Below are 15,063 nucleotides of genomic sequence, written 5' to 3' on the forward strand. Positions count from 1 at the left end.
CATGATAATTGATCTTTCTCATTATTTTAAATGTAACGCCACAAAATATATATACGAAATATGGGGTCCACGGCTAACTATACAAATGGGCTAAATAAACATGCATATAGTAACAATCTAACATTTTCATCAATGAACTTAGAGCATCCACAATAGAAGCTTTGTACTAGCTATTTCAAGCCGAAAAGCTTTTGAAATTTGAAAAAAGAAATTGTTAGAGGAGTCTTTTTTTTTTTTAATAACTCAAGCTTTTTCAAAGAGCTTATTAATTAAGGGGAAATGACAAAAATGCCCTATGAAGTTTCTAGGGTTAGTCCATTTAGTCCCTAAAATTTTTTTTGTTGCTCAACAAAGTCATGAGCAGCCCATCTTTTTAGTCTTTATTACCTCAGGTAGCAGGTTTAGTGTACCACCTGTACATAGTCAGCAAAATAGTCAAACTTAAAGGGTTTAGTGTGCTACTTGTACAATCTTTGATGCTCTTTTCATCTATTTTCCAAGCTATTTTCCGTTGATAAAGGGTTCTCTCTTCAACCGCCACTCCTTTTTCTCTATCCTTCACTGTAACACAACCAAAATGCTTTTGCTTCCCCTCTGAATCCTCAATTCCATCACTGTACCATAGATACTACTCCTCGACCATCGTCCCTCAGTTGCCATCGTCCCTCGGTTCACACCCAACCCTTCAATTTAAGTGGAGTAAATCATATCATAAAAGCTATAGTTCGTAATCGCTAGATACCCTACTAAAAAAATTATGAACCAATCAAAAACAAAAACAATCAAGAACTAAAAATTGAGGCACAACAGCGATACCTAGTAGTAGAAATCAGAAGATGACTTGGTTTCTTCTTTGTCTGTGATTTGCTTCAATAGTACCAAATCATAAAATCGTTGCGGTTGAGGCCTAGGTGAAAGCTTTAAAGGAAAATGAAAGACATATTGATTAATTTTGAGTAAAACAACAAGAAATTAGGGATTTAAGCATCGAGGTAGAGAAAGAAGAAGCAAACATACCAAAAGAAGATCAAAGCAGTCCACATGCAAAGGGTGGGAAAAAATTGTGGCATCGTCTTGGAAATTAGCGTACAGAGTTGGAAATATGGGATTTGCAAGGCGTGTTAGATCACAAAAGTTTCGATCTCAAACATAATTATATACCACTAAATCGACACACTATACCCTTTAAGTTTGACTATTTAGCTGGCTATGTACATGTGACACACTAAACCTGCTATTTCAGGTAATAAGGACTAAAAAGACAGGTTGTTCATGACTTTCTTTCCTAATAAAACAAAAAAAAATACTTTAGGGACTAAATCGACAAACCCTAAAAACTTCGTATGACATTGGGGTCAATTCCCCATTAATTAACAAGCCCTAAAAATGAGATTTTCGATGATGGAATGGGTTACAATGTTTTTCAACCATTTATAACTAAGCAACATATATAAACATTCAACAAAAACAACATTGAAAAAGATTTCATACTGTGGGAGATATGAGTTTTTGGTTTTAAGCTTTTCATGGAAAAGCTTTCCTATAACGCTATTAAAAATAATTTTTAATTTCTAATAATAATGAGTATAACATGAAATGTTTTCCTTATAATAACATCTAATAAAAATATACAGTAATAAGCATAATTTGATGATTGTTAATTTGTATATTCATTTTAACATTGTTTTCAAATTAATATCAAGGACTATTTTGATGATTTTTGTCATAGTCTAAACAACATCATACGGTAAGGACTATTTGATGATTTTTGTCATAGTCTAAACAAAATCATACAGCAAGCTACAAACATGTAAATAATAAGACATAATTTTATGTATACCATTTTTTAATATTAAAATATTATAATATTCCAATCTAATTTCTCAATATCATATCTATTTTCCATAAACATTCAAAATCTCATATTAGCTTAAATCCTTGTTTTTAACATTTTGAAACATATTATAATTATTTTAAATCTTTATTTTTATCAATTGACTATTATACAGGAGAGACACTGTGGCAATCCCGTTTCAAACGGGAACACCACCCCATGCACGCTCTACCACCCAAAACCACCTTGATCCGATATGGTTGTACCAAATACTTTTACATCTTTCAATTACAATACAGTGCAACATTGACAATACAAAAATATATTGATCTTATTTTTTTTCAAGCTTCAACGATGAAAATAGGATGCCGAGAGTGAAAAATTACTTCATTAGGATTCAACTATTTAGTTATTTATAGTTTTTTATTAATTAAAATTAATTAATATAAGAATTTGGATAAATATGATTTAAAAAGTTTGTGATGGTTATAGATGATATTTTAAACTGAGATTTACAAGAATATAAACGGATAAAAATAAAAAAATTTAAATGATTATAAAAGTTTAATTTTGTTTTGTGATAAATCTAATATTTTGAAAGTTTATTAAATATAAATATAATATTTTAAATTTAGAGTATTTATATTTTATGTTTTAAGTTGAGGGTATGTACTAAATTATATCGTATAATATATAATTAATTAATCACATCTCTTATTAGCCCCTCAAATCGTCTAGAAAATAAGTGTGTAAGTTGGTATTTGGAACGTTATTTAATCTCTTAGTTTTTTGCTAAAGGGTTATAAGGGTACGTTTGAGATTGTTTTTTTTTTTTTTAACTTTTGAACGAAAGTCTTTATTGAATTTTTCAAAATACTTTTGAAAAAATGTTTGAATTAATTTGTATGGCAGTAAAAATCAATAAGTTATTTTTGAAAATTAAGTATGACTTAGCTTTTACATTAAAAGAATTATTAAAAATATGTTTTAAGGTTGAATAAAGATATTATTGTAATTTTAAAATAAAAAAGCCAAAATCATTTCAAAGACTAGATTCTTCAATGTTTTCCAAAGTTCATTTTTAAAGCTTATAGAAAAATTGTTTCAAAAGTGATTTTCACTTAACGAACTACTACACTTTTTTAAGTTACTGAAGAAAAATCAATAAATTAATAAGATGTTATCAATAAGTTGATAAATTGTTTTCAAAAGCGATCTCAAGCACATGTAACATGGTTGTTGAAATCACAATCCTGATTCTAATATTATACAATCGTAGGTCTGACAAAAAAAGAGTCGGATCCTACCCTTGATTTTTTTTTTTTTTTTTTGCAAATTAATTTTTTACTCCTTTATTTCTTTTACTCTTTACTAATTACCGTTTATCATTTTATATAATGAGTTATGATTAATATTTTGAAGTTTTTATAACTTTTAAACGAATAGTGAATATTCGAAATATTTTTCATGTTTTAAAAGTATAAATAAAAATTATGTTTTATTTTGTGGGATATTAGGATACTGATCCCGAACTTATAAACCAAAAAACCTTCTTACCTAGGATTCTAATTTTGATAGCATAAATATTATTATTTTTGTTATAAAATATATCTAATTTATGTAACAAAGTAGATTTTTGACCGACTTATGGAACAATGTTTTGACATCTTACCACTTTATTCATTAATTACTTACTTGTCTTGAGAAAACTAGGGTTCCAAAACAGCATTATACGAAAGTAAAGGAACAAATTCGATTATAAGAAAACAACAATGGCATCTAAAGTCATAGTCCACTGGAGCCAATCAACTTGGTCAACCCAAATGTAATGGCCATAGCCAGCCACCCTCCGACCAGAACCCGAAGACAAGACTTCACCACCGGAGTCCCCCCTAGAAAAGCACCAATCCATCCAAACACCACCAGTGCAACTGTTACCGCAGCCACAACCACACCCAGCCTCACCTTATGGTCCACTATGAAGGAAGCAGCAAGCAACGGCACAATAGCCCCGAACATAAACGCAAGGGCCGATGCTGTTGCCGCCTGCATTGGGTTTGGCAACTCTTCATTCTCAGTTTCCTCACTACTTACTCCCATTCTTTTCTCCCTTTTAACCTGAGATACCTCTATGTCAAGCTGAGAGGACACAGACACATATTCTCCAATTGCCATGCTACACGCACCTGCAACAAGCCCAGCAAAACCTGTAAGAATCATGGCTTTGACATCATGTTTAACGGCTCCAACACCCATCATCAAAGAAGCAACCGAAACTAAACCATCATTGGCTCCTAGGACAGCTGCACGAAGCCACTGTCCCCTTTGGGAGTAGTCAAAACCCTCCTCTACAGACACATTGTTTTCAGGAATTCGAATGGCAAAGTCACTTTGTGCAGACATGAAGATCCAAGAAGAATTAAAAGAGAATGTTATATAATTATAAATGGTAAAGTTGTTATGATAAGTTGAATTGCTTGTGAAAGACAAAAGACCCCCTTGAAGGTATATATAGAGTTGCTTTTCCTGCCTTTCTAGTCACCTAAATGTGAGTCATGCGGACAACATTTTCTTTTTTCCTCATTTGTTGTGTGTGGGTGAGTTAGCCATGCCTGCTTTTCTTTTTTTCATCCATTAATTACTGACTTTTCTGTCTTGGAATTTGTAAAACTCGTAACGGTTCCTGAAAAAGCTCATTCAATTGAAGCAATGGTGTTGGCTATAGTTATTGATATATATAACTACCGAACTCAAAGTTATAGTTTGTTCGTTCGTATACTGCACAAATTCCAAACATACTAATCTAATCAAGTATTTTAATTTTATAAAGTTCAATGGATTCTACCACTATCATTTTATATTTCATACAACTTTATTATTATTTTGTCCCTTAAAATGCATTGTTCAATGAAACATATTTAAGTATTTATTTTACATGCTAGAAAATTTTATTTTTCTTATTGAAGAGTATAATGACCATTGAACTCCAAATTCATCGAGTGTCAATATGATATTTTACATATGAATTTTTTTTACATATTAACCCAATTTAGTATATTATTATTACTATGGTTAGACACCCGTGAAAACCATAAGCTTATATGATAGACAATAGATTAATAAAATAAGAAAATTTTAAAAATTCAAATACTGAGACTTAACAATACTGCATTCAAATAGTATAAATTTTAAGTTTAATGTTGAAAAAAGTTTTTATTTCGTAAGTTGAATGATATATAATAATATTTACTAAGGAAAACATCAATACTTAATACTACAGAGTAAGGACGGATTCATATAATATATGGTGGTTACTAGAAATACATATTGGGCTTAATTTAATTTGAATGATTCATAATTTTATTTTGTTTTTAATTTTTAACAGAAGATTATTAAGATGACTGTAAGGTGGTGTTTGTTTTTTTGAAACAAAAATTCATAAAGTCTGCAGACTACCTCTGCAACCCTCTGCAGTAGAAGAGATGAACCAAACGATTGCAGACTGTAATAAGAATCGTGTTTGTTTTTAACATCTGCATACTACTGTAAATATAAAAAAATTAAAATAAACTGATTTTATAATCCGAAAATGATATTTTAACATAAAATAATGATATTAATCAACAAGTTATTATTATTCAATATAAAAAAAGAAAAAAAATTCAAGAGTAAAAAAAAATGTGGAATAAGATTTTATAAATATATAATCAATATTTTAGCAAGAAAAAAAGAAGAAGAATAGGTTGGAAGAGGCCAAACAAGTGTTGTGCCAAGAAAAACACGCAGATAGGTTTTTAATCCAAAAACTTCTGAAAAACAAACAACTACGAGATAAAAAGTGTTGCGCGTGTGCTGCGCCTCACAACAATAAGAGGTATGAAGATGTTTTTTCCAAAAAACAAAAGCACCTAAGATAATATGATCTAAATAAAAAAAAAGTTATTATCTTTTGATGAAAGAAAAAAAAAATATACATCATATAGATCTAAAAAAATAGTTAGGTACTTCAATAATTCTTTATATATATATATATATATATATATATATATATATATATATATATATATATATATACTAGCCGTTTACCCGCGCAAAGCTGCGGATGACAAATAGTTTGTTTCGACAATTAATTTCTTTTCGATGGAGAATGATTATTTTCAATTCAATCATTAGTTTGTTTTAGGAAACATGTAATATTAAAAATAAGGAAAATTCATTAAATGATCAAATTATAGGGTGTTGAATATTTATTTGGATGAAAAAAGATCTGGTCAAAACCTTGGAAGAGATGATTTATAGGAGTTTGTTTAAATTTTAATATTATTTTATTAGTGATTAGTTGTACAATTAGCTTAATGATTTGGACGTCTTAAAAAAATATTATTATTTTATTCAATCTATTTTTAGAAATAGTGGGATTTGTTTTATAAGATAGTATATATATATATATATATATATATATATATATATATATATATATATATATATATATATATATATATATATGATTTGTGTAGAATTATGTCTTTTAAATATAAATCTAAAAAATAATTAGTTAATTCAACAAATCCTTTTTTATATGATTTTTGTAGAATTATACATTCCAAATGTAATAAGATATCAATACTATATTCAAAGTGGATAATATTTATTTCAAAAATACCATAAAATGACAAATATCAAAACTTATAAAAGATTGACATGTGGCAAAAAAAACATTTATTTATTAAGGAGGATGCTATTGTACCGTGGAAGGTAGCTTCAAAAATGACACATTTGAAAGATAAAAGATAAGTGGCATTGCATTGATGTTGATGGGCGTAACAAGCTCAAATCGAAAGCTAAAATGATTCGTGATTATAATCTTGATAGATCCTTCATTCGAGAACATGATTATAATCTTGATAGATCCTTCATTCGAGAACATGGTGAATGGTAGAGAACTAATTCACTATGTTTCGCAATTCACAGTTCAAAACTAGATAAGAATACAAAGCAAATCACTATCTAGCAAGGTGGAGGCCTGTATAGGATAGCACTTGCCTAAAAGAAATGATGGGATGGATTTAATTGGAGGATCTAATGCTAATTTATTAAATTGGAAGGAGTGTGCACTCTACACTAAAGTTGTAAACTTTAACAATTACTATATTAGAGAATTGTGGAATCCCTACAACAGTATATAATCCCAATTTAGGCTTAATGGTATATCCCAATAAGGTACCACCGAACTTGTTAAAAAACTATCACCCTGATCAACTTAGGTGGCCTTGGAAAGTTTTAACTTTTAACATCAACCTGTTCACTGACTAACAAATTACATGCAGAACAAGAAAGGAATTACTGCAACTCATGCTTCTCTAATGAATGTTAGGTCAACACTCAACCTGGTGTTTCCTGTGTGTCAAGCTAGTAGGCCCTGGTCATGATAGTGGTGAAGGCTGATATGGAGAGCATTCAGTGGAAGCACTTTGAGAACTTATGCTTCTTGTAGAGAAAAGGAATTAATGAGTGCAATTCAAAAGAAAAAAAAAAAAAAAAAAAAAAAAAAGAAAACAAATATTGTGAAATCAACATGACTGCTACATTCCTTTCATTATAAAGATAAAACTTCTCACAAAATATAAAAGTGACAGGGTCTGTACATGTAGTCCATAAGTGGTGGAAAGGTGAATTAAAAAGAGAAAGGAGTGCTGATTCACACCACCCACAACATAAAGATGATTTGGAATAGGAGAAGACTCTTTTTTATGATATGTTGAACTATTCTCCAAGCAATTGCTTTCAAGCAAAACAATAAGCAGTCCCATTTCATTAAAGGGTATATTATTATATTACCATCTTCATTTTAAATATTGTCAGAAAATATGTAAATTATATTTTTGGTGACCCTAGTTTTTACTTCGAGTGAATTTTACTTTTTTGACCCTATAATTTTTAATTATTTGCAAGAAAAGAGTAAATTAGCTTTTTGGTCTCTCAAGTTTATAATTTGAGTTACTTATGCTTTTGGCCATTTATAGCTTTAATTATTTGCAAGAAATGAGTAAATTACATTTTTGACCCCTACAGTTTTTAATTTGAGTGAATTACACTTTTGGTTACCGTAGCTTTTAATTTGCTAGAAATAAGTGAATTATACTTTTGGCCCCTACGGTTTGCAATATTCTGCACTTTAGGTCCAAGTTTTAAGTTTTTACAAGAAGACTAATTATAGTTTTATCAGCTGTTCTCCACTTTATATCCAAAAATAGTTTACATTCTAAATTCGGAAATTCTTACAAGAAGACTAAATTACAGTTATGGTCCCTATGTTTCCACTGTTTTGCACTTTAGGTCCAAGTTTTGAAATTTATTCATAGATGGTCATTGTGGTTGGAAAATTTTGCATACTCACCATTAAGCCAGCTCTGTTAAATGTCTCTAAAATGATATTTTACCCCAACTTTTTGTCTTTTGTCATTTCAGTTTTTATTATATAATTACCTATTTTGTTTTAATAAATAGGTACTACTTTGCCTTTTTTTTTTTTTTAATTATTTACATATGTATCTCAAATATATAAATTACACAAGTACACAAGTAATCTTACAAACCACAACCTTTTCTATTAGTTTTTCTAGTCGAAAATACACGATTAATAAACCCACCGTAATGTGCATCAACTCTCCTTACTTTTCATATTACACATACATAAATCAAAAGAACCATGTAGATAGATAATTAGTTGAGCATTGAGATTGATGGAAAATATTTTAGGGAAACCCGCAGTGGGAAGTGCAGAATTCAGTATGTGTGTGGTAGGGATGTAATGGTTCTTGAATAGGCCCAAACCGGTAAAACCAGGAACCGAAAATGGGAAAAGATTAGAACATAAAACCGGAACGGTTGTACGGTTCCGGTTCTGGTATTACAGGTGCCCGTTTGGATATATAACCGGGAAGCCCCGAAAAACATGGGCTTTTTGCTTTGTAACCGAAAAGAACCGGTTTAGGTTTAAGTTATAGAACCGTAAAAACCAGGGCTTTCATGTAAAACAAAATGTTTACAGGGGTTGTTTAGTACTTTTTCTTTTTTTAAACTTAGTGGCTGTTTGATTCTTTTTTTTAATAAGTAATTCACAGTTGTCTCAGGTCTTCAAATTTACACACTTTCACGTTCTTAGAGCACCCACATTGCCTATTTAATTGTCTTGCGATTCTCCTTTCAAGTGACATGGCGTATCCATGTCACCACTTCTCTTTCAATACATGCAAGCAGGCTTGCATGTGACACATTCTTTCTCTCTTTCTCTATTAAAAATTTATTTATATACTTTAGCTACTACAAATATATCAACCGTATTATATTTATACAAATTTATTTATGTTGATGTGGCAATGGGGTCCACTATTTGAAAGGTTAATAGTATTGGATTAATGTCCATAGCCTAATACTCCTTGGTACTTAACTACAAATGGTTAAAAGGTATTGGAATTTAAAGAAGTAATTGACCTCCAAATGCATTTTGTTGTTTTAGTTGTATAATGAAATTGTGTTGTCTGTACATGATTTCATAGATTATGGAGCTATTGATGGTAATGACAATTCTTTCTTGCCTCTTGCCAATAAAGAACCTTAAGTGAACAATCGGGTGTTCTGTTTTATTTTTTTTTTTAGCTGTGAATCTATCTGCTGGATTGACTTTCAATCCAGCAATTTTTTTTTTTTTTTTTTTTTTTTGCATTGCGTTGCATGTAATTAAGGCCGAACAACAGATGAGATGAGAATTGAGAAGCTTCTGCCCAAGTGTCCCGATTGATAGAATAGGAGCGAAAAATTAAGATGGCCTTTGACCTACCCAATTCCAGTTCTAATCCAAGAAAAAAAAAAGCGTTTTTTTGGTCCCGGATAAGAGGGTATGTGGTAACCAGGAACTCGACCAAATCCTCCATAGATGGTTCCGGTTCGGTTTCTCCGGTCCAAATGCTCGTCTTGGTGTTGGAAAAGGAAAAGGTAAATTTGCAAGTTGGTAAGTTCTGTTTGTCGGACATACTTGCAGGGAACAACCTTGAGTGGGTCCGAGTTAACTTTTGAACTTTACCTTCAAACTTCAAAGGCCTTAGTGGGTGAAAGGATGGGCCAAACCCATATGTGCGCATAACCGGGTTGTGACTCGAAGTTCACAGAATGGCACAATTTTGGTGCACTTTGCACTCCGTATCATTATTAGGACCTGATGAACTTTCATTTTCAATGGCCCTCGACGTGGGTCTGACTGGGTCTAACTGATCCGGTCAAAAAACCCATCAGTCAATTGTCGACTGCCTTAGAGATATTTGTCATTTCAGTGAGACCAATAAGCCTGCTTTGGTAACAAATAAGCTTGGAGGCGAAAATAAGTTGCTGATCATTAGTTTCAGTTTAAATTACTTAATATTATGAGTTGAATCCAAATATGTGGACTCTTGTGAAGTCAATTCACCACATATAGTCAAATTCTTCTTGTTACGTATTGATTCGATAACACTCTAAACGACCGAAGGATGAAGATGGACTTTTGTTGAAGTTCCATAGTAAACTTGTTTGCTAATATTTCTAATCTCGCTTTGACTGTGTCTATGAATTTATGGTAGACCGATGGTTTGGTATATTATATTTAAAAAGTATGTACACAATAGCATAAATGGTTGTAAGCAAGTTGTTATGCATTATATTCGTTGAAATTTTGGTCGTACCTAGTCTTTTGTTATTTTAGGTATGTCATAGGTGATAACCCAAAGATAATAGAACGATCTGCTAAGAAGAATGAAAACAAAGAAGGTGAAGAGAGTTCTAGATTTCTAGAACAAATGTATTCAACCTGGAAGCATCATACCTTACAAGGTCCTCAGAGAGAGAGAGAGAGAGAGAGAGAGAGAGAGAGAGAGAGAGAGAGAGAGAGAGAGAGAGAGAGAGAGAGAGAGAGAGAGAGAGAGAGAGAGAGAGAGAGAGAGAGAGAGAGAGAGAGAGAGAGAGAGAGAGAGAGAGAGAGAGAGAGAGAGAGAGAGAGAGAGAGAGAGAGAGAGAGAGAGAGAGAGAGCCATTTTCTGTATTTATTTATTAACTAGACGAATTATCGCACGTTGCATAGAAACACATTTATAGTTGAAATTTTTACAAATCTGTGTTTCTGAAATATCACAATAACATTGTTAAATTTAATATATTAATCCGTATACTAAGTTGATATAATATATTGATTATTGTAAGTTATTTTAAACTACTTAATTGAAAACTTTTGATGATTATAAAAATATCTTTAGGAAATATTTTAGTTGAATTGATATTATAATTTCGTTTTTGCATTTAGCACTACACTTTATTACTTTCGATTATTCACAAACTATTATTAGTTTAAAGCTACAACTTTTGAACAGTTTAGACAAAACACTTAAATTGTTAATTTAAATATAACATTACAATGTCAACTTAAATATAATATTCAGTTCCACTTAAAAACCAAAAAATATTTTGTAAATAGTTAAAAGTAATAAACTGTAGTGATAAATGCAAAAACTAAATTATAATCTCAATTTAACTAAAATATTTCATAAAGATATTTTTATAATCGTTAAAAGTTTTCAAATAAATAGCTTAAAATAACTTATAATAACATCAGTTAAAAAAAACACTATATAATCATTTATATAGAGTTATTTTTAACTATTGTTATTGTATGTTATTTTAAGCTACTTATGTAACGCCTCATTTCTGGTATGTAACTTAAATATAGTATTTTCCTTCCTTAAGAAGAACTCGACGAGTCAGTAGCCCGACTCGTCGAGTAGAGATGGGATTTGCACGCATTTTAGTTGGCGACTCGACGAGTCCATATTCCGGACTCGGCGAGTCTGCTTGTCTGGAAGAAACCCTAAATCTCAGGGTTTGTACCCTATTTAAACGTCATTATAGCCTCCCACCCCAGCCTCCAGCACCTTTAGAGCATTCCTCTGTAAAACCTTAGTCCCCATTGTTGAGCTTAAGTGTTTTGTGATAGCTTGGGAGTTGTAGAAGAGAAGAAAGGAAAGAAGATCAATAGAAGAGAAAGGGGATCCAAGAGCTAGCTTCCATCTACTTCATATTCTGGTAGTAAAGTTATTACTTTGTTTATTCTTCCATTAAACCCTCTTTTATGATTCTTTATGTCTCTTTTGGAGCTTTATATGATTTAAACTCGAGATTTAAGCTCTCCTTAGGATGGAGACCATAGATCTGGATATTATTGAGCTCTAGGAACTCCATGTAGCTACCTTTATGCAAATATAGCCTTGTTTGAGACCCTAAGTGCTTAGTGTTGGATGATTTCGATGTTTTAGCCCCATTCTCGTGTGCATGCACGTAAAGTTGGAAACCTTATGTGCAAAACCAGCCCTAGAAGCCTAGATCTATGAATTAGATGCACTGAAGTTGACTAGAAACGACTGTATAGTAATGGCATGCGGGAGACTCTGCGAGTCCATATTTCGGACTCGGCGAGTCCAAGGCAATCTTCTTGTCTCAAGAACAGACTCGACAATTAATTTGTTCATACAACTGAGCGAGTCACAGACTAGACGTGTTCATATGATGAAGGAGAACTCGACGAGTTGTTCATACAACTCGGCGAGTCTGATGAAGTTAGATTGGACGTTAGTATGGAAGAAGAACTCGTCGAGTTGTTGCCAAACTCGACGAGCTAAAGCGAGTAGAGGATTAGAAAAGGTGTTAGGGACTCGGCGAGTTAGCGGCCCAACTCGGCGAGTCTGGTCAACTAAAAGTTGACTTTGACCAGGAAGTTGCCTTTGACCATGAAGTTGACTTTGACCAGGGGTAAAATAGTCATTTTACCCTGAGAACAGTTATCAGTATCTAATTTAGTGTTTATGGGATTGTAGCCAGGGAGTTCCAGAGCAGTAGTCAGCCAGTTTCAGATTTAGGATCTCAGCAGCCAACATTACGAGGTGAGTTTTACTTCCAGTAGGAACGGGTCTACGACCACAATGTCGGCCCGTTTAATCAGCAGTAGTTCCGGACTTCGGTCCGATGCAGTAGTTCAGTGTGCTTGATGTATTTGTGTTATGTGTTCCGGACTTCGGTCCGATGTAGTATTCAGTATATGAGTTATGTTAGTAGTTATGATTATGTTATGCTTGTTCAGTCAGTTTCTGGACTTCGGTCCGATACAGAGGGCAAGGCCCTGGTTAGTTCTGGACTTCGGTCTGATGCAGTTGCCGGACTTCGGTCCGATACAGAGGGCAAGGCCCTAGTTAGTTCCGGACTTCGGTCCGATGCAGTTTCTGGACATCGGTCCGATGCAGAGGGCAAGACCTTGGTTAGTTTCCGGACTTCGGTCTGATGCAGTTTTCGGATTCGGTCCGATGAAGTGGGCAAGGCCCAGTATGTGATGTATGTATGATTATTTGGTATGTGGTAGTTTGGGGGAGATCACTAAGCTTCGTGTTTATAGTTTCAGTTTTGGTTTCAGGTACTTCCGCTAGCAAGGGGAACTTGGGTTGATGGCATGGCACACACCACAGTTACAGCTTTTATCCTGGGCGTTTTACTCAGATATTTTGATATGTTTGATACAGTTTTGATTTGATCCATTTGATATGACATTTTGAGACACATGCCTCATGGGTTATTATATGACATGTATATATTATGGTTTTAGTTATGTTTTAAAACAAAAAATTTTGGGTTGTATTTTTGGGACGTTACAAGTTGGTATCAAAGCCTTGGTCTGAGGGATTCAGGCACACTTTCGGGTATGACTGCACTCAAACTAAGGAAATGGTAAAAGGTTTTCAAAAAGAAAATTGTTTTCAAAAGAATTTTTGAAAAAGAAACTTAAATAGAAAAGAGTTTTTGAGAAAGAGAAAAGGGTGTGGTGCACACAATCAGCCGAGCTCAAGTAAGTATTCCCAAATTACCCATACAAGTTTATGCTAATCAACTCTAGTAGAACAACATGCTACATTAGGACTAAGGATCTACGAAGGATGCCTTATGTGCCTATATTATGTGTATTAGCTTTATGAATTGCATGCGAGTACAGATCAGACAGTGTGATAGCCAGAGTTGTACGTGCTTGATTATGTGTACTCAATGCCCGAATGTTGCTTGCTTTGGGCTTTTAGGAGTTCTAGCTGTCTTTCACTAACTAGTAAATGAATATGTTAAGTTACATATTGCTAGTACTAAATAATTTCAGAAGGTTAGGTCTAGCTCTACTTCGCAGCTCTTGTTTGAGTCCAACCATTGTAGGGTAGGATCTCTCATTCGAAGAATTATCTAGTTTGAGTAATATGTAATAGTATTTGCGAGCTAGTTAAGGGAAGAAAGCATGGACTTCTTATGCAGCTGAGGGCGGAGAGTTGATTGGTGATCACGCTAGGCCGAGCCTAGGATGAGAGTAGTAGAGAACAATAGTAGTGAAAGGGACTTGGTGGAGTCAAAGCAGTTCTTGAGGAAAGTACGGATAGATGTGGAAGGTAGTATGGGCCCGTACTACTGAAAGCATAGGATCCGTACTTGAATCAAGGAAGGCTGAGATGAGACCAGGAAACTCGTAGTAGTAGTGATTCCTCGAGATATATCAGTGTTTCTGACATTTATCATGATGTGTTTTCAGAATGGTGGTTTTATGCCCTAGGCCAGCAGTCGGCAGTTCAGGAGCCGACGAAGGATCAGGATCAGGCTCGGGGGTCGAGCATCTAGATGAGCAGAATAGAGAGTTCCTCACCTCAGAGGTTACTCACACCATACTTAAGCAGACTCCTGTGATCTTCGGTTCGATCAAGGAGGGTATTCTAGAGCTGATTGATGAGATGTTTAGCACATTCTGTGCTGAGGCAGCAGCCATGATAGGTCACGCACCCTCACCTTCAGGGAGTTCCAGGCTTGTAGAGCTCCAGACTACTATGGGGCGCGGGACCCCATAGAGAGTACTAGATGGTTGGCAGATGTCGCCAACGCTTTCCGCACCAGCAGATGTCCCGAGGGGGACAAGGTCAGACTAGCATCCTGTCTTTTGAAGGACATGGCATGAGATTGGTGGGAGGTGATCGGGCATGTCATTGGGGATGACGCAGCACTTGATGCGATGACTTGGGCTGATTTTACTACCAGTTTCAAAGTCGAGTTTGAACCGGTTATAGAGGTGCAACAGTTAGCCAGGGAGTTTCAGGATCTCACTCAGACTACAGAGACAGTGTCAGAGATTATCG

General features: G+C 33.6%; 1 protein-coding gene across 1 annotated transcript; it reads right to left on the reverse strand.

Moving 5' to 3' along the window:
• Positions 1–3,492: 3,492 nt before the first annotated feature.
• Positions 3,493–4,325, reverse strand: LOC145053897 (vacuolar iron transporter homolog 4-like). Its single transcript, XM_079002020.1, has one exon. The coding sequence runs from the start codon at positions 4,235–4,237 to the stop codon at positions 3,620–3,622; it is 618 nt and encodes a 205-aa protein (XP_078858146.1). The 5' UTR covers positions 4,238–4,325; the 3' UTR covers positions 3,493–3,619.
• Positions 4,326–15,063: the final 10,738 nt, after the last annotated feature.

This window comes from Lactuca serriola, chromosome 5, assembly GCF_051521515.1.
Source record: "Lactuca serriola cultivar US96UC23 chromosome 5, Lser_US96UC23_V15, whole genome shotgun sequence".
NCBI classification, from domain to species: domain Eukaryota; kingdom Viridiplantae; phylum Streptophyta; class Magnoliopsida; order Asterales; family Asteraceae; genus Lactuca; species Lactuca serriola.

Bases quoted from the DNA above. Each gene is read 5' to 3' on its own strand.
- LOC145053897 (XM_079002020.1), bottom strand. From the start codon at position 4,237: ATGTCTGCACAAAGTGACTTTGCCATTCGAATTCCTGAAAACAATGTG.